Genomic DNA, 20,317 nt, shown 5'->3' on the forward strand with positions numbered 1-20,317 from the left:
GCAGGCTCCACACTTACTGACACAGGACTCGATCCCAGAAACCATGAGATCACGACCTGAGCCTTAATCAAGAATGGGTCCCTTAGGGGCGCCTGGGTGGCGCAGTCGGTTAAGCGTCTGACTTCAGCCAGGTCAAGATCTCGCGGTCTGTGAGTTCGAGCCCCGCGTCGGGCTCTGGGCTGATGGCTCAGAGCCTGGAGCCTGCTTCAAATTCTGTGTCTCCCTCTCTCTCTGCCCCTGCCCCGTTCATGCTCTGTCTCTCTCTGTCCCAAAAATAAATGTTGAAAAAAAAAAAAAAAAGAATGGGTCCCTTAAGTAACGGAGCCACCCAGGCACCCCAAGAACATGTGTTTTCTACTTAAATGTGACATTCAGTAATTATCAATTAGATTAAGTTCAGATTGTGGATCTGTTGGCTTTTTCTTACATTTTTCTTAGTTTTCGTTTTATAAGATTCAGAATTATGTAAAGAATCAGGGGTACTCAGTTATCCTAGTAGATCAACATGAAAATCTCAACATAAATCAACTTAATGTTCTTTGCTGTGAATTGCATTTCACCTGATTAAAAAAAAATATTTTTTTTTAATATTTATTTTTGAGAGGAGTGGGGAGAGAGAGCAAGAGAGAGGGAGGAAGGGAAGGAGAGAAAGTGGGAGGTGGGGAGCAGAGAGAGACAGGGGCACAGAATCTGAAGCAGGCTCCAGGCTCTGAGTTGTCAGCACAGATCATGACGAGCCAAAGTTGGACGCTTAACTGACTGAGCCACCCAGGCGCACCTTGTTTCATTTGATGTTAATAATGCTCCCAGTACTTTCTTTTCAATGGTCTTTTTTAAGGCTATCTCTTCTATCCCTTTATTTTTACCTTGCTGCATTTGTCGTTGTTGCAGAAGTGTCTCATAACCACATATAGCTGAATATGTTACATTCATTGTTTTTTATGCCACCTATATAAAAGGGGAACTTAATTTATTCATTTTCGTAGTTATCAACGTATACATGTTTTCTGTTTATCATGACTGTTTTGTTCTTTTTCCATTTTTGCATGTTGCTGAATTTATCAAATATCCTTAGCTTTCTATCTTTATGGTGTATTTTCTTAAATTGTTTTTCTTAAATTCTCATGAACAAAGTTCACACAAGAAAAAACAAAAATTCTACTTGATCCCAGTGAACTCACTCCATTCTAGAATTGTTTACGTTAGCTGAATAACTTTTCAGATTTTTAAAAAATTGTATTTATGTAGACATCATCCTACTTTTACTGTTTTCATGTTTATCCTTAATTTTTTTTTCTACTTGAGATATATATATATATATTTTTTTTCATTTTATTTATTTTAAATTTACATCCAAATTAGTTACCATATAATGCAACAATGATTTCAGGAGTAGATTCGTTAGTGCCCCTTACCCATTTAGCCCATCCCCCCTCCCACAACCCCTCCAGCAGCCCTCAGTTTGTTCTCTATATTTAAGAGTCTCTTATGTTTTGTCTCCCTCCCTGTTTTTGTACTCTTTTTGCTTCCCGTCCCTTATGTTCATCTGTTTTGCCTCGTAAAGTCCTCATATGAGTGAAGCCATCTGATATTTGTCTCTCTCTGATGGACTGATTTCACTCAGCATAATACCCTCCAGTTCCATCCACGTAGTTGCAAATGGCAAGATTTCATTCTTTTTGATTGACGAGTAATACTCCGTTGTATATGTATACCACATCTTCTTTATCCATTCATCCATCCAATGGACATTTGGGCTGTTTCCATACTTTGGCTATTGTTGATAGTGCTGCTATAAACATGGGGGTGTCTGTGTCCCTTCAAAAAAGCACACCTGTATCCCTTGGATAAATACCTAGTAGTGCAATTGCTGGGTCATAGGGTAGTTCTATTTTTAGTTTTTTGAGGAACTTCCATACTGTTTTCCAGAGTGGCTGTACCAGCTTACATTCCCAACCCTTAATTTTTAAAGAACTATATTTAAATTTCAAAATTTCTTTTAATGAGGTACCTGGGTGGCTCAGTCGGTTGAGCGCCCAACTTTGGCTCAGGTCATGATCACACAGTTCATGGGTTTGAGCCCCACCAGCGGGCTCTGTGCTGACAGCCTGGAGTCTGCTTCACATTCTGTCTCCCTCTCTCTGCCTCGCCCCCGCTTGTGCTCTTTCTCTCCCAAGAATAAATAAACATGAACATTGTTTTTCTTTTAATTACAATGTGTAATCTAAAGAAAATATACTTTATGATTCTACCTGACATCTCCTATGTTAAAATCAGAATTCACTTCCTTGTGCGTTCCTGTGATTACAATTAATGATTTTTTCTTTGTAATATGTCTAGATAGAAGTCTTTTCTTGGCTTCAGAAGACTCATTAGAGTAAGTCTTTTCTCACATTTGAGGTTTTTCTACTTTATTTTATTCTCTGTAATTTCTCTTTACTCTCTTTTTAGAACTCTTAGAGGGATGTTAGAACTCTATAACTGTTCCTTCAGTCTTCTCAATTTTCTCTCATATTTCCAAAGTCATCCTTTTGCAGGGCATTCTGAGGAAATCCCCTAACTCAATCCTTAGTTTTTTTAAATTTACATCTGAGTTGTGTCAACTGACATTTTCATTTTAAATTTTAAAGTCAAATTCATTTCCCAAGTTCTGTGTTAGATTTTTTTTTTTTTTAAGTAGGCTCCACACCCAATGTGGGGCTTGAACTCATGACCCTGAGATCGAGAATGAGTCGGATGCTCTACCGACTGAGCCACCCAGGCGTCCCTGTGTTAGATTCCTTTTCATAACACAAAACCTTATCTCTCTGAATGTCTTCTTCTGATCACTCTATTACCTCTAGGTCCCTCGATACTTTTTCTTCTCTTGATGGGGTAAGTTTTCTTTGATGGTGCCGATTTTCCTCATATTGTTGTGTGCCGTGATTATATGCTTATCTTTTAAGAATCTATGTTTGCCAGCTGTTTTGTTTACCATTGCCTACTTTCAGTGATTAATAGGGACAGACAAGTGGCTTCTCTCCTGTGTGTGTGGGCTTTGCAACCCACCTGGCAGTTAGTACATTATTAGGGCACTGTCTTGCCTCTCTGAGTCTAGCACCCACTTCCAAGATTTAGTTTGTGGGTAAACACAGCTGCTATCCACAACTTAACACAGGAGAGAAGAAAAATAAGGGCATAGGTCCAAATGTAAAGCCCCAATTAATAACTCCAATAAGCTCTCTGATTATTAATCCTGATGAATTCCCCTTCTATGTCATGTTTTCCTTGCCCATGCCTCAGTCTTTGGCATGCTTTCCTTTCTTCACTGTGGATTAAATCTTTGTTACAGATTTAACTTATAATCATTTTCTGATTTTTTGAAATTTTATAAAATTATGGCAAAGGAGGGAGTATATAAAAAAATCAACCTTCAATGTTCAATCATAAGTACTCCACATACCTGTAATTAAAGTTAACTTTATGCAATCAATTCTTTACATTGCTTCTCACAATGATGCCATAAAATATCAGTGAATTTCAAGATTAAAATGATCAAGCATCTTCAATAGAGCTTCTTGACAATGCTTTGGACCTTAAGGAATTAAAAAGCAACACATTTACAATGCCTCAAAACAAATCTAACCAGTTCAATTTTGTTCAGTTCTAAGGGATAGGTCAGAGAACCAACTTAGTCTGCTAAGTAATGAATAGCTACAAACATACTACCTCTTGAACAACTGCAACTTGATAATTGTAGAAATCTAGTAAAGTTGTTTAATCTTTTCTAAGAAATTACATAAACATTATGGCCAATATTACTCTCCCATCAAAATATCTGAAGAGGGCTGCCTGGGTAGATCAGCTGGTTAAAGGTCTGACTCTTGATTTCAGCTCAGGTCATGATCTCCCAGTGGTGAGATGGGGCCCCGCGTCTGGCTCTGTGCTGGAAGCATGGAGCCTGCTTGGGACTCTCTCTCTCTCCCTTGTGTTCTCTCTCTCTCAAAATAAGTAAGAGAAAACTTAAACTATCTGAAGAAATGGGCTCAGGGGCTCCTGTGTGTGCAGGTGCAGGGATGAGATCTCTAAGTGATTGCATATAATTAGTATTTATTAAGTATTCACTGAAATGAATTCAACAACAAAGCAACATTTTGCTTCTTTTTTTTTTCAACTTTAAAGGCTTATTTTTTTTATTTATATATGAAATTTATTGTCAAATTGGTTTCCATACAACACCCAGTGCTCATCCCAAAAGGTGCCCTCCTCAATACCCATCACCCACCCTCTCCTCCCTCCCACCCCCCATCAACCCTCAGTTTGCTCTCAGTTCTCAACAGTCTCTTATGCTTTGGCTCTCTCCCACTCTAACCTTTTTTCTTTTTTTTTTTTCCTTCCCCTCCCCCATGGGTTCCTGTTAAGTTTCTCAGGATCCACATAAGAGTGAAACCATATGGTATCTGTCTTTCTCTGTATGGCTTATTTCACTTAGCATCACACTCTCCAGTTCCATCCACGTTGCTACAAAAGGCCATATTTCATTTTTTCTCATTGCCACGTAGTATTCCATAGTGTATATAAGCCACAATTTCTTTATCCATTCATCAGTTGATGGACATTTAGGCTCTTTCCATAATTTGGCTATTGTTGAGAGTGCTGCTATGAACATTGGGGTACAAGTGCCCCTATGCATCAGTACTCCTGTGTCCCTTGGATAAATTCCTAGCAGTGCTATTGCTGGGTCATAGGGTAGGTCTATTTTTAATTTTCTGAGGAACCTCCACACTGCTTTCCAGAGCGGCTGTACCAATTTGCATTCCCACCAACAGTGCAAGAGGGTTCCCGTTTCTCCACATCCTCTCCAGCATCTAGAGTCTCCTGATTTGTTCATTTTGGCCACTCTGACTGGTGTGAGGTGATACCTGAGTGTGGTTTTGATTTGTATTTCCCTGATAAGGAGCGACGCTGAACATCTTTTCATGTGCCTGTTGGCCATCCGGATGTCTTCTTTAGAGAAGTGTCTATTCATGTTTTCTGCCCATTTCTTCACTGGGTTATTTGCTTTTCGGGTGTGGAGTTTGGTGAGCTCTTTATAGATTTTGGATACTAGCCCTTTGTCCGATATGTCATTTGCAAATATCTTTTCCCATTCCGTTGGTTGCCTTTTAGTTTTGTTGGTTGTTTCCTTTGCTGTGCAGAAGCTTTTTATCTTCATAAGGTCCCAGTAATTCACTTTTGCTTTTAATTCCCTTGCCTTTGGGGATGTGTCGAGTAAGAGATTGCTACGGCTGAGGTCAGAGAGGTCTTTTCCTGCTTTCTCCTCTAAGGTTTTGATGGTTTCCTGTCTCACATTCAGGTCCTTTATCCATTTTGAGTTTATTTTTGTGAATGGTGTGAGAAAGTGGTCTAGTTTCAACCTTCTGCATGTTGCCGTCCAGTTCTCCCTCCCAGCACCATTTGTTAAAGAGACTGTCTTTTTTCCATTGGATGTTCTTTCCTGCTTTGTCAAAGATGAGTTGGCCATACGTTTGTGGGTCTAGTTCTGGGGTTTCTATTCTATTCCATTGGTCTATGTGTCTGTTTTTGTGCCAAACATTTTGCTTCTTAAGGGTCTAGCCTTACTCTAGTATCTTGGGGCATGACCAACAATTTTCTCTCCATCTTGGAACTGCAGGTATGTTTTATATCACAACATAATAAACTCTTAAGATTATGGTGTGTTTTTCAATTCTTCATAACATTATAGTCTGGTATGCTAAAGAATGTAACAGGATTGAGTACAAGACGCAATTCTGATCATGCAGAAAGGACAAGGACATCACAGAGTAGAAGTCTAGGAAGAAAACAGATGAGATGTAAGTCAAGGAGTTGACAGTGGACTTGGTTTATGGTTGAAAGATTAGACCAAACCCACTGCCACTTCTATGACTTGTCTTTCCCTCTGTGACGTCTCCTTTGTCCTTTCTATAAGATCCTAACTGCATCTTGCACTCAATCTTGTTATAGTATTTCCCACACTAGACTGTAATGCTTCTTGAAGTAAACAGCACAGTGACTTTAAGTCACAGGAACTTGAAGTTAGTATGAGTTGTTATCTCATGAACATATATACCTGTCTCACATAACACACACAGATTTTTTGAAATGTCTACAATACCAAAACAAAACAAACAACAACAAAAAAAAAACAAAGAAAGAAAAAATAGAGGAAGTTAGGGTTAAATGAACTTAGAAAAAAATAAAGTACGATAATCATGCATAGTTGTTAAAGGTGGGCTCTATGGTCCCTAGGGGCCAAAGTGAAGTAGATAACTATGGGTTTCAGGATAAAAAATAAACTAGTTATATCCAAAGGAGAATGGTTATCAGCATCCTCAGCTGCTAGAAAAGAAAGCAGCCTTGGAAAAGTCAAGAGCCTTGCCCAGTGTCCCATGGCTTGTTCGGATAGAGAAAAATACTAGTCTCTTGACTTCCAGTGCTGTCGCTGCAATATCACACTGAAACCAAATACACAATGAAAATTAGTTGCTATTATGGCAACCCCTGGGAGAAACAGAAATATCTTTTCCCTCATGAGAGTTAAGAAGCTAAGAACCCAACACAAATGTTCTGTGAGGAAGTTTGGTAGAGTTGGAAGATATAAAATGACCTGACTGCCCCTGAATAGGAATCAATGGTGAGGCAGGCAACCTTAGCAGCATGTGAGGTCCCTATTCTCAGGGGGGGGTCAAAAGGCCAGGAAACTAGTTTCTTGAGCACTGTATGTATATCTATCTGTGTATCTATCTAGTCTTAGAAGAGTAGATTGTTAAGTACTATCCTAAACTATGACCAGGAAGACAAATTAAAAAAAAAATTTTTTTTCCTAGGGCACTTCTCCAGAAGAAAACAAAAATTAAGGTCAGGTCTACATCAGCCAGTAACGGACTTCTGGGCCCCCAGATTCATTTATTTGGCTCTGCTGACTGTTTGGCTCAGTTTTCCCTTAGCAAGTGTAAAAAACGCTTGAACACCACCACCCTGGGATCCTGTTCAACCAATTCAGATAGCTGTGGCCTTTCAACTTGCATCCAAGTCACTTGGCTTTATACCAATATCATTTCCCCTAGTAGAGCCTAAGCCTCAGTGAGAAAGTACACAGCTCAGAGAGCCAGGAGTTAACCGGTTGTCCCCATTCCAGAAAGGCCTGGTTCTTTTCCTAGATAAGGAAACAATACTATATCAAGAAGTTTCGATCATTCACTATTACATATGACACTGGAACCGCCACTATAAAAACAGAATTAGTGGAAATACCACTGTCTATCTTAAAGCATCCCTCCAGGGGCTTTAGGCAACTGAACTTTTCTTTTCCAGCCCAATCCCTTGGGAAATAAGTAGTGATGATTTATTAAAACTTACATTTTGCAGATAAGAAAACAACAACAAGAAGCTAAAATGCATAGAGGGACAGAGTGTCTTAAGGCTGAATCACATTTCTTCCTTGTAATTCTACAACAGATATGGAAGATGCAGACTTACTTGAGTGCAGCTGACTATAATTTAGCTTATAGCACGATCACAAGGTATGCTGTGGACCTGGCCTTCCACGGGCCCCCACTTTGTGCTATCACGTTCCTTTGCCAGGGTCATGGTTTCTTGCCACCTCTTCCAGAGAAATCCTTGTTTGGAGAGGTCTAAAAGAGTTTTTGAATGGCAAGTTGTTCTCTTTTACAGCAGCAAGACATCTTTCAACCCCACTCGTTCCTTAAAGCAATGTGGCCATAAATAAGGTCTTCGGGTCTACCTATACTGTTCATATGGTCTTGATTCCTCCTCTACTGGATAGTAGAGGCAATGACATTAAATTCATAGATATTTAGCTATGATTTGTCTTAAAAAGGAGGTGGTAGTGAAGATACGGAGGTAATAATCGTAATCCACAAAGGGCTGTGAGAACACATCGAATAAAAGAGAGCTGTTGTTCCTTCTGAAAGAAGGTTTAATCGGAGACTCTGAAGGAAGAAGGCTTTATTTTGGTGAAAGGCATCAAATGGCCTGGGCACAGAAAGCAGAAATTAAAAGAAGCAGGCAGCAGTGCCCCCTGGGTTGCCTGTCAAGAAATCTGTACCGTTTGTCTGGTGAAATTAAGAAATGCAAATAACCTGGACAGATTAACAGCACCAAGATAACTAGCAGGATACAAAGAAACAGCACCTTTCACTATGAGGAGGCGGTGTATTCCTCCAGGCAAACAAAGAAACAGGACAGAGTCAACATCTGTTTCATATAACAGCTTGGCTGCTGAAAGAAGCAACCTTTTAAAAAATGGCTTAGCTGACAATCCTCAAAAATCATTCAATCACTATTGCATGGGCTGAAGTAAATGGGTAAACGAACACAACTTGCACTGTTCCACACTCCCCTCACCACCTTCTGCAAAAGCAAAGTCGTCTCGTCTTTAAAGGGAGAAAAATAAAGTGCAAACAAAAATCTTCATGAACTTTCCTTCCGATTGACAAGTAGCAGCCAATACTGAAGCATGTAAGACAGCTCACTGCTTTTCAGCTTTCGCCTTTTCCAGTGTCAACTGGGAAGACAAGACTGCCAAACGGTTTACTGGGTGGGGAAGCAAGTCAGACAGAACTCATTAGAATATCAGAGGAAGAAAACAAGTCATTTGACAAGACCAATCTTGGTTCCAGAATTCAGTTAGGGAAAGCAAAAGGAATAGTAGGATGTCTGGATCCTTATCAATAAATGGTAACAAGCCAAACGTGTTAAGAAATGAATTTTTCCTCTCTGGGTCCTATCAATTTGCAAATGCAATGTCAAAATCAAGTGAAAAACATCTCTGAATGCACAAAAACCTGCAGATTTCAGGACTGGAAATTTCTAAAATGAAAACTCACCAGAGCTGTAATGTCACCGCAATGGGACCGGTGCTTCCAATTCAGCTAAATGCCGGATGCTTCATTTACCTTAGTAATGTGGTTTAAATACACAAGCCAAACAGAATGGAAGCAACTCAGAGGCACTGAGATAGAAGAGATTTTTCAGGTGGAAACTGAAAACAGAGAGAAAGGGGATAAGGTAGATGGGACAAAAACATCTAATATTAACACACGTACACTGCCAAAAAAATACGCTAGGCAGTTAACCAAAAGATTCCAAGGAGGTCCCTTCCCTGTGACTTTTCAGTTTAAACAGGTGTGACAAAATGAAGAAAAAGATCATCTTGTCCACGAGGGAGAGAGGCATGACTGCAAGGAGAAAAAACAATCAATATGTAATTTGGGCGATTTCTCGAGACCTTGGGGAAAGGGCTTATGAATGGTGTTTTTTAGGGGGGTTGGGAGGGCAAAGGTATAATTATAATGTAAATCTTCCAAAAATGTCAGCTATGGCCAGGTGATCTCTAAGTACTTGACCTATGCTAATTTAGTCCTCACAACGATTATGTAATGCAGGAACTATTATTATGACATTTTACAGACACAGCAGTAGAGATACAGGAAAACAGACTTGCCTAGAATCATATAGAATGGCTGGGCTTCCTCTACTAGGAACAAGGGATATTTGTTCAAAGATGAAGCTTTCTGTCTGTTGAGGATCCTGTTAGGTATCTTGCACAACATCCAGAATAATATCTATCGCAAGACAAGCAGGGTAATTAATTAAAACTAAAAAAGAAAGGATTTGGATTAGTTTCAACGAAAACCTCCCAAATGAAAGAATTTGCAAGAAGAACAAATCCACTAAGCAATACTACAGAATGTCCTTTGTAGAGATCAGAAGAGCTCTCCTGGATGGTATTTAAAATCCTTTCAAGTACTGAAGGGATTAACCTAGAAAGTTCCAGGTCCGTAAGTAGGAATATTGGGCTTTAATCAAGGAGACAAGTACACAAGAGTCTCCCCTTGTGTCCATCAGCTGGTCTATGCAAGGACTGTGCTTTGTCTTGATGCTATAACCACCAGTCTCTAGAACCCAGCCTGGTTCTATGTGTACTTAATAAATAGTTGGGGCGCCTGGGTGGCTCGGTCGGTTAAGCGTCTGACTTCGGCTCAGGTCATGATCTCACGGTCCGTGAGTTCGAGCCCCGAGTCAGGCTCTGTGCTGACAGCTCAGAGCCTGGAGCCTGTTTCAGATTCTGTGTCTCCCTCTCTCTCTCTCTGCCCCTCCCCTGTTCATGCTCTGTCTCTCTGTCTCAAAAATAAATAAACGTTAAAAAAAATAATAATAAATAAATAAATAAATAAATAGTTGTTGAATAAATGAACTAAAAAGAATAAAAGAATATGAAGGCGATGCGTTTCTGGAAGACTCTAGGTAGATTGGAAAGTTGAGGTGAAGACTGATTCAGAAGCCAATCCTGAAGAGATCTGAAGGGAAGCAGGACTACAGCACTGGAGTCAGAACCCTGAGTAAGTTTGACTGAAGAGAGTCAGAGACAGAAAATGAACGATAAAAGCAGCTTCGATGTCAAATTTGTTTTCACGAATGTCTCCATAAGCCCAAATCAGGAATTTCTTGAAGATGGGGATGTATTTTAAGTATCTCTTATTCTCAGCTCCTAGAATCAGGCTTGATATACAATTGTGCTAGAATGATTGCATGAATGGTAGGAAAAGACCACGTGAGAAAAATATATGTGAATGAGAATTTTAAGAATTTTTTTGAGGACATAGATTTTTTAAATTTAAATGTTAGTTAATATACAGTGCAATATTGGTTTCAGAAGGAGAATTCAGTTAGGTGAAAGATTTAGGAAACACCCTCAGAAAAGAGAAAATTGATGAGAACATAGGACTATATGTATAGTTCTAATATATGTTTTACATATAAATTATATATACGAACATACACAGACATCTATCAGTTGTGTGTACGTAAACAAAGTTTCTTCTTAAGATCTCCCAAGAGTGAGTTTCATTTAACTCCCCTGGTCATTGTTATTTCATTTCACACCATTTCTTCTCAATAGATAAGGAGCCCAAGTTCATGCCTCCTCTTATTTTGAAGAAATAAAAAATTTAACTGAAGGTTGAGAATGCGGGTGATGGAGCACCTTGGAACCTTCAGAAAGGGGTTAAAAAAAAAAAAAAAAAAAAAAAAAGGAGTTGGCAGAGAGGAGCCGGGCCATGCCAACCTCTTGAAATAACCCTACAGTGAGCACAACTATCTGAGCATTCCACACACCAGCGATGTTGTGGCACTCAGTATGGCTACCTTTCCATCTATCTTCTTGGATTTATTCCTTGATGTCAAGATTTTTCCCTGATTAACAACCTGATCCAACTTCTAAGAAACCCTAGTCTATAAAGGTCTCGTATCTTCATAAATTGATCCTAAAACACTCCACTCTTTCCTCCTAAACTCAGAAATTTTCAAGCAAGCAACCTGATTTCAGTTGGTCACAAATCTCCGTAAATGCCACAATATATACCTTATACCGGGATGATCTTCTTACTACAGAAGAGATACTGTAAATCCTAGGAAAACTACACTCTTCTCAGGGGTTAGCCTGCTTCTCCTGCGTTCTTGGGTGAGACACAGCCTAGGGCCCAGTCTTCTTCCAGACAGAAAGGGCCCTCCAAAAATATTTGTTAAATAAAGGACTTACTGAACGTGCCAAATTCCCTCCATAGTTTGCCACTGAGCACTCAACGCAGGATACACAATTAGATTCTACTCGGAAAAAAAATCACCTTCTTGAGACAGCCCCTCAACCGCAAATAGGACTATTAAAATTAAGGGGGTAGAATATCACGTGCCAAACACCACATTATCATGAGCCTGGAACTCACGTCCCAGTCTCAGAAGCTCTATCTTTTACCTAGGTCTCACGTCATCACACAAGAGGCATGAGCTAAAATGTTATCACCAAACTCTGTGGTACCCTCTCCATTGCCATGTCCATTACTGCAATTGTCGGTGAAGTTTTTTTCAGTAAAAGTAAACCATGCTTGGGAACAGACAGATTCCCATCTTACAAACCCCGGTCCTCGAATTCTTCTTTTATCGTATTGAATTTCAATGTTACAGTGGCACAGAATCAAGGCTACAAAAATTCCCTCAAGTGTTCACTTCAGTTGTCTTGACACATTCTCTATTTGTACCATCCAACTAACATCTATAAGAAACACCTTATCAATTAATCAGCAGTTTCTTACACCTGGAGGGGGTTTAATAAAAGTTCTGTGTCTAGCCTAGTAATAAAATCCTTACTAAGTATCAACCACATTTAAAACCAAAAGAATTCTCAAACCATACATTTTGATTCCATGAGACTTTTCCAATATGTTCTCTAATACTATGGTCACTGAGAAGCAGGGTTACTAGAAACCACAAAGTAATATCGGGGGTGGGAGGGAGGGGTGGGTTGGTGATGGGTATTTAGGAGGGCACCTGTTGGGATGAGCACTGGGTGTTGTATGGAAACCGATTTGACAATAAATTTCATGTTAAAAAAAAAAAAACAAAAAAAGAAACCACGAAGTAGTATCAAAATACTCAACCTAAAAGAGCAGTCTTTTAAAAATTGTTACGTAGAAAAATGTCTCCATTACAAGAACACTCGTGTTTTATAATTTTTGTAGTCAAAACAACAAAACCAAATGCCTTAAAGGAAAACCGGAATTTATTAACCGTGGTTGATTTAAATATTAATGCTATAAAAATCAAAGGTAGCTATAAAACAGACTGACAGCAGTAAACTTGCCCTAGATACAGCTCTCTAAAACACCTGAGAAGATCAACTAATACATTAGGAGATAAAAATAAGAAGGCACTAACACTATTAAAATGGCATAAAGTTTGTGTTTCAATTGCATCAAGTTAAAAGTAGGTCAGTTAGAATGAACTCAGAAAAAGTGACAGGGGTGGGGGGAAGGAAGGTCAATATCACAAAGTGATTAAAGAGATGGAAGAGAACTTTCTTCTAAGTCATTAAACTCACCAATATGATACTGAACTTCAGAGCACTCGCCATTTTCCTGTGCCATTAGAGAATTTAGTAGGTTCACTGAATTGACTGATTTCTTTGTTAACCTATTTACATGGGTTAAGACCCTGACTGACATAAAACACAACCAAAAAATCTCAGACAGAGAGTGTAATGAAAGACTGAGTGATGTATAGTTTGGGGTACAGCCTATCCAATAAATGTGCCTGACCAGCAAAGAACCCATTGGCAAAGATTTATTATCAGAACAAATACATTCTAAAAAGATCTAATACAATAAAACCTGCGGTATGAATACAAACTACCCTAAAATACAGTTCTTCGCCCTGCATAATGTATGGCTTATCTATTATATTAAAACTTCTTCATACTTTTCAATCAGGAAGAAATTTTTTGAACAAGTGAAACTGAAAAGTATGGAGCAAATGAAATAGAATGGTATGGTTCTCAAATTACAAAAAAAAAGTTTATTACTTGGAACTATTTGACAACCTTTAAAACATATATAAAGAGAAAGAAATATCTCTATTACCAAGGGAAAAGGTACAAATAAATCACTTACTAGAATAATAATGTTTTAATTCTACATCATGTCAATACCAAATTAGTACAAGCTTAAGCCAGACACAGAAAGGATTTTAAATGTTATTACCTCCAAGTTCCTTTACATTCAAGATGGCATTCTGGAAGGGCACTGCTTTTATACTGAAACCTAAAATTAGAAAACAAAAACAAAAAAAGGAATTAGCAACTTAACTTTAAAAAATGCATAAAATGCTCAAATCCTTTTTTAGGCAGATTAAGAGCTAATTTTCAGAGCTCATATTTATGCCAGAAACACAATTTGAGATAAACTGATGACACATTATCCTGTTCAAATTTTCAAAATATAGCTGTGTATTATAGTGAAATAACTCTTTTCTTCACAATACTACCCTATTCTTTAATATGTTATGTCACTTGTAAATTTTGTCAATTATAATAAAGACATTTGGAAGTGCAGAGAAACTCCAAAGAAAATATTAGATCTACTAGGACCTTTGCATCTAATTCTTAGTTTTCTCTCATACAGAACTCAGCGACTCTACAGATGAAGGTACCTAAATTACAACCATCTTATATTAGAATTACACAGTATTTATGTCAGAGTTTTAAGACATGGTTAATATTATGTAAACATTTTTCTTACAAGTGCAATTGTAATTGTCTATGCATAGGAAACTATTTTATAATGCATGCAGTAAATGATTTCTATTAAAATATATTCAGAGGATAAATTTTTGATCATGTATTGAGCACTGAACTATTATCATTCAAGTCATGATGGATTCAACATATCTGGTTCACAGGTTTTAGTACAGAGGCTTATCAGGTGCAACATACACGCGAACATATATGTATGCACATATGCCAACAAATATACTTACGATTTCTAAAAGGATCCATAAGAAACTAGTGAGGATTCTTGGGACAACCGGAGATCAGGAGGTCTTAAACCGAAGATTTTTTTCTTTCATTTGAATGTTTTGCTATTTACAAGTACTTTTTCAATTAAAAGCCCTACTAATAAGAGTTAATCTCTTCAGTAATTTCTAACCACCCAATTAATCTAAGGTTTGAAACATTAGTATGGGCAACTGTAAGATAAATCATCATTCCTTTTCAAGAAATTAGAGCAAAAGATTTAGAAATACTTTTCATTTGAAGTTATAAAGTTATGACAGGTACCTGGAGAGGTAAAAAGATATACAGTATGGGGGCGCCTGGGTGGCTCAGTCGGTTAAGCGTCCGACTTCGGCTCAGGTCATGATCTCACGGTCCGTGAGTTCGAGCCCCACGTCGGGCTCTGTGCTGACAGCTCAGAGCCTGGAGCCTGTTTCAGATTCTGTGTCTCCCTCTCTCTCTGCCCCTCCCCCGTTCATGCTCTGTCTCTCCCTGTCTCAAAAGTAAATAAACGTTAAAAAAAAAAAAAAAGATATACAGTATGATGTAGATAAGAACAATTCTTTTACATGGGTTTGTTTTACTCTATAAAAATGAAAGTCAGTATGTACCTTTTTATATTCACCCTATTAACACCACTGTTTTGTTATATGTTGTCCTAGGACTTCCAAATTCTATATACTGTCTTCCACCTTAAGCAGTGAATATCAGGTAATGGCTAAGAAGTAACTTTGGAGTCTGATGGAACTAGGTTTAAGTAAGCAGACTGTGGGCAACCTACTGCTTTCAACATCCCTAAAATGGGAATAATAGCATCTACGTCATGTAGTTGTTACAAAATAATACAATGTATTATGTTTATCACAGTACCTGATACAAATAGGCATACAACATATAACTTCTAGTGCTCTGTATCAATCGATTCTGTATTGACGGTTTAGTCACTAGCTGTGCATACCTTCTGAATACATTATAGACTTTAAGAGAAATCCTGGGGGCTTATTTATTAATCTAAATAGTTACTTGGAGCTACAGATATCACCACTGAATGACAAGAACCCTTGTGAGAGTGACAGAAGTAAACACTAGTTGAAGTTTGTTATATAGGATGTAAATGTTCATTGGGCCCTCTAACAATCTTCTGAAACATACCCCTCCTGTATGGGTTTTATGCAGACACAGTCACCACAGCTTATGGTTAATAGTGCATGTAGTCACAGAATCTCAGTAAAATAGCAGAAGGAATGAGGAGGCTGCGGCACTGGAATGTACCTGGGCCTGCAGAAAAGCCTCTCCAGGTGTCTGGCCTCTGGGAAATTAAGGAAAGTCAGTGCCAATCACAATATTCCTGCTGGCACTGAAAATGTGCCTGCAGGAGACTTGGATGTTTGAATGTATCTACCTACCCCTCACGGGGGTGTCATATGGATTAAAAGGCAATGATTGTGAAATCCTGAAAATGAAAAGCTCTCTGCAAACGCTCAACAGTCTATTAGTGGTTATATTCAGGACAACTCAAGTGAAGATTTTCCAGAGAAATGAGATAGGCCCCAACTTTGAAAAAGACACAGTTATGGAACACACCAGCCATGTTTAATCTGCTTTGATTCTTTAAAGCTGACAACAAGCAGGTACCCAAGGAAAGGAATATCCTTCCAGAAATTGCTGCACTCATATACAAAACACTCATATTCAAAAGTTTTGAAATTTAGAATCCAACAGGCAGATTATATCATTGTTACCATCTTTAATCCTCACACAGACATAATAAATCGGCTGCAAAAATGTCCTCAAATGTTCACGCTAAGCAAAGTAACCTAGCAATGTTATTTATAGGCATATAAATGTTTCTGCAGAATACTCATAAATGTTTTCTCTCCAAATAGAACATATGTGGCTAGATTTATCCTGCAAAGGTATATGCGCTCTTCCATTTTGCTGCCTTCATATTTTTACAGTATGACTGTAGTAATGAATGTTCAGAGGACAAAGCCTATGTAATCAGTCCAGAAAATAAGAAAAATGTACTATGCATTGAAAAGAATTTGTAAAAATTTTAGTCATTCTACACATTTGCAAGGATTCAAAAGAATTTAAATTTAAAGCCACGCTTTCAGTTCAACTAGAAGAGCAATCAAGAAGGGTGACTATTTGGGGCACATGGGTGGCTCAGTTGGTTGAGTGTCCGACTTCGGCTCAGGTCATGGTCTCACAGCTGGTGAGTTCAAGCCCCGCATCGGGCTCTGTGCTGACAGCTAGAAGCCTGGAACCTACTTCGGATTCTGTGTCTCCCTCTCTCTCTGCCCCTAATCCACTAGCATCCTGTCTCTGTCTCTCTCAAAAATAAGTAAAACATTGGAAAAAAAAAAAAAAAAGAAGGGTGATTATTTGATCAACTCTATTTTATTCCTTTACACTGGGTTAGATGAGGTTGGGGTTGGGGGTGGGGGAATGTTAACATTCAGTAGGGATATAAAGGTCAAACCATCAGAATAGTGTTTTTAAAGGTTGTTTTGAGGAATAAAAATGGCCAGATAGCATGGGCCCCAAAGACAGAATGTCTGGGTTCCAATTCTGGCTCTATTATTAACTGAACAAGTTACTTAATGCCTCCGTGCCTCAATTTCTTAGTCTGTAAATGAGAACAGATAGCACCCAGGGCTATAAAGTGTTTAGTAAATAAAAGTTGAGACTATTAATGGTCACCAACTGACTACTGAGGCTTTAAATTCCTCCCAGTCAAAATCATGTGCAGCCTTAAGGTCTGAAATATTATGAAAGCATTGGTAAAATAAAAGTTGTAGTAGCAATTGAAAACATTTGAGGACTTCGACAGACTAAGTATCTGGAGTCTTCCATAGCTCTTCCTTTTCCTCTCTCCTAATCCTAACCCACAAAGCCTGTGACTTCCATCCACAAAATAGTTCTAAAATATGTCCACTTCCTTTCCATAACTGGCCAAGTTGCCACCTCCACTGCCACCACCTGGACAACTTCAAGGGCCTAACTCAACTGTCTGCATCCATTACTGGCCTGCTCAGTCATCTCCACACATTAGCAGAAGCGATCATCCTGAAATTCACATCTGTTCACATCACTCCCCTGGTTAAACCCTTTGGGTAGCTTCTCACTACTCAGGATACAGTTATACAGTTCAAAACACCTAACAAGGCTCTATCTAATATCTGGTTTCTCTTCCCTTTTCCAGGCTTAGTTTGTACCATTTTCCCCCTCATGTTAGTCTTCGGTTCCTAAAACAAGCTATGTCCCTTCCAACTCAGGACCATTGCACATACCGCTCCATTAGTGTTCCTTGGTCCCCTGGCCAACTCTTCATCCTTCAGGTACAGTTTTTACTTCATCAGGCAAGCTTTCTATGGCATTCTTGAAATAGATTGATTCTGGGGGATTCATGTTCTTCCAGCATGCAGTTCTTCTATGTAATTTTCAGTTATAGTTACTTATCAGTTTGTTTTAGGTCTATTCCCCAGTTAGACGGCTAGAATCCATGATAAATAAATAGTGCATAATATACCCTGTATGCCAGTGATAGGCACATAAGAAGATCTCAATATTTCTTTAAAGATCTATACTAAGGGTTTATATGTATTTCCCAGTTTAACTGTCACAACAATCCTAGTATCAGTACTACTATCCCAAGAGGAAAGTGAGCCAAGGGTTAGGTGGCCAAGAGTACTATGTGCCATATTCAAAACTTCAACATAGGCCTTGTCACCAAAGCTCTATACCTCCTCTGTATACCAACATCTTGATCAAGTCACAGTATTCTGTCCAATTTTGAACTAAATACAGGTGAAGCCAATTGTAAAAATATACACTTGCCCAATAAACCCACTATTTTGCCTATTTATAAATAATGCAATATATAAGTAAGTGTTCTCAGTTCCATACTACATTGCTTTATTTGCGGAATAAAAATAGCCATGAGTTCAAAAGTAGTTTTTTTATGGGCATTATTAGTAAAACCAGAACTTATGAGGGGAGAGAAAAGGTCCAACTGACTCAGCCAGGACTCGGGGCTGGATCACCGTTATTTCTCCTCAAAGTAGGCATCCTGATGCTCTCCACAGGTAGCCAATGTGCTGATGGGATAAGAGCACTGTCCTAGAGGTACTAGCCACAGCTCTTAGACTCACCAGCCACTTTTTTCTTGACCTTGAATTGCTCATCTGCAAAATGAGTGTGGATTAGCTTAGCTCCTTCAAGTTTCTTCTAGAATTAGGATTTTATTATTTATATTAAACAAGAAAGAGGAAATAACAGTAACAACGGAGTCCATCATCAATGGCCTCTCGTATTTGGCTGAAGGCCTCATGGGTAGGTGTCCCCAGACCCCACTCAAACAAGATGATGGCTGAAGCCTAAGTTACACGGTCATTTTTTCCTGGCTGATCTAAGCTCCATTAGTAAGACTGAAACCTCCCCTAAGATTTAACCCCACAAATTTTAATAAATATATGACTTAGTCACTCTTTGGGGAAATAATTGTTTGCATAGGCTTTTAGTTTTTGTCTTTTAGCCCTTAAATTAAGCAAAACCCGTGATACAAGGGAGATGGATGTGAAATTTTTTTTTACACAGGGAAAGCATTCCTGGAATTGTAACAAAATTAGTTTTGGGAGTGAGGCTGGTCTATTTTTATTCGTGGTGTGGAACACTTGAGTATCTTACTTGGACCTACAGACCAACCTCTCCCCAACCCCCCTAACACTCAAGTCCGTACACATGTACACAGATACTCTGTGCGTACTTCTGAATTCCCTGGGTCACTTTAACAACTGCTGAAGGAAAATCTGGTGGCCTTGACCTAGACCCAGGGCATGATTTATGCCATCGTAATTTTGTGATGTTTGGACAATTCTGGTTTACTCTAGTGAAATTCTCCTAAATATGATTTCAATATCCTAAAAGCAAATTTAATCCACGGGCATTTACAAAACAATCCTTTGGCAGATACCAAAATTGGACTTTTTAACTTCTCTTGTTGACTTAACACATATGCAAGTGAATACTAAAGTTTCTAAAATAACTCATTCAAATCTTCATGAACGTTTTCTGTATTTCTTTCAAATTAGCATGATCGTTTTCTATTTTAACTGAATGGCATACCATTTGACTACTTTCCAAGTGAAGTAATAAATATCCTTAAAAGAGATCTTCCCCCTTTTTCAATTCCAAGTGTTGAATTTTCTCCAGGTTACATCAATATATTAACCTAAGCCTTTAGACTCCATTCTTCTAGTTTAAGAAGAAAAAAAAAAAGTGAGCATTTGTATAATCTATAGGTTAACAATCCTTTTATCAACAAATTCCTTGTGCCTCTCCAGTCAAGGAATTCACTTGGGACATATTTCACTTTTGTTTCTCTACCAAGGGACAAGTCTTCCAATTTTTCTTTCTTTATCCACAGGACCCACTCTCTGGAGGACTTCTTGGCCCTTTAAGTTTTGACAATTTAAATTTCTTCTAAAAATTATGTCAAAGGTAAAAGATTGCTGAAGTTAACAATCCAATAAAGTTTGGACTCCCTTTCCTTCTGAAAAGGCAGACATTCTTGTCTTGCTAAAACTGGATACACATACCTTTCTTGTGATGCTTTTAAGAAACAAATTCTCAAGGTAGATTCTCTTTTCAGTTGTTCCCCACTCTTCCAATAACTGTTTTACTGTTAACTGGCTTGATATCAAAACATTATAAAGAAACAATTTCAAGAACAAAATTTCACATATAATTCAGCCATATCAAAGCACGCTTATTCTTACATGTTCTTTTCCCATTTTTCATTCAAAGCACAGTTTATTTTTTATTCTTATTTACTTTTAAATATTTAGTTTGCGAGACAGCGTGAGTGGAGGAGGGGCAGAGAGAGACATACACAGAATCCGAAGCAGGCTTCAGGCTGTGGGCTGTCAGCACAGAGCACCACGT

The 20,317-nt window shown here is 38.4% G+C and overlaps 1 protein-coding gene across 5 annotated transcripts in view; it reads right to left on the minus strand.

Moving 5' to 3' along the window:
* The window catches only part of ARL15 (ARF like GTPase 15), a 409,325-nt gene that overhangs the window by 235,699 nt on the left and 153,309 nt on the right, over positions 1-20,317 (minus strand). For all 5 annotated transcript variants that reach the window (XM_040496891.1, XM_040496892.1, XM_040496893.1 and 2 more), the window contains one exon: positions 13,578-13,637. In XM_040496891.1, the coding sequence (XP_040352825.1) occupies positions 13,578-13,637 (60 nt within the window). The remainder of the gene's footprint in view (positions 1-13,577; positions 13,638-20,317) is intronic.

The sequence above is a fragment of the Herpailurus yagouaroundi genome, unplaced genomic scaffold, assembly GCF_014898765.1.
Source record: "Herpailurus yagouaroundi ecotype Mexico unplaced genomic scaffold, PumYag 29, whole genome shotgun sequence".
Taxonomy (NCBI): Eukaryota; Metazoa; Chordata; class Mammalia; order Carnivora; family Felidae; genus Herpailurus; species Herpailurus yagouaroundi.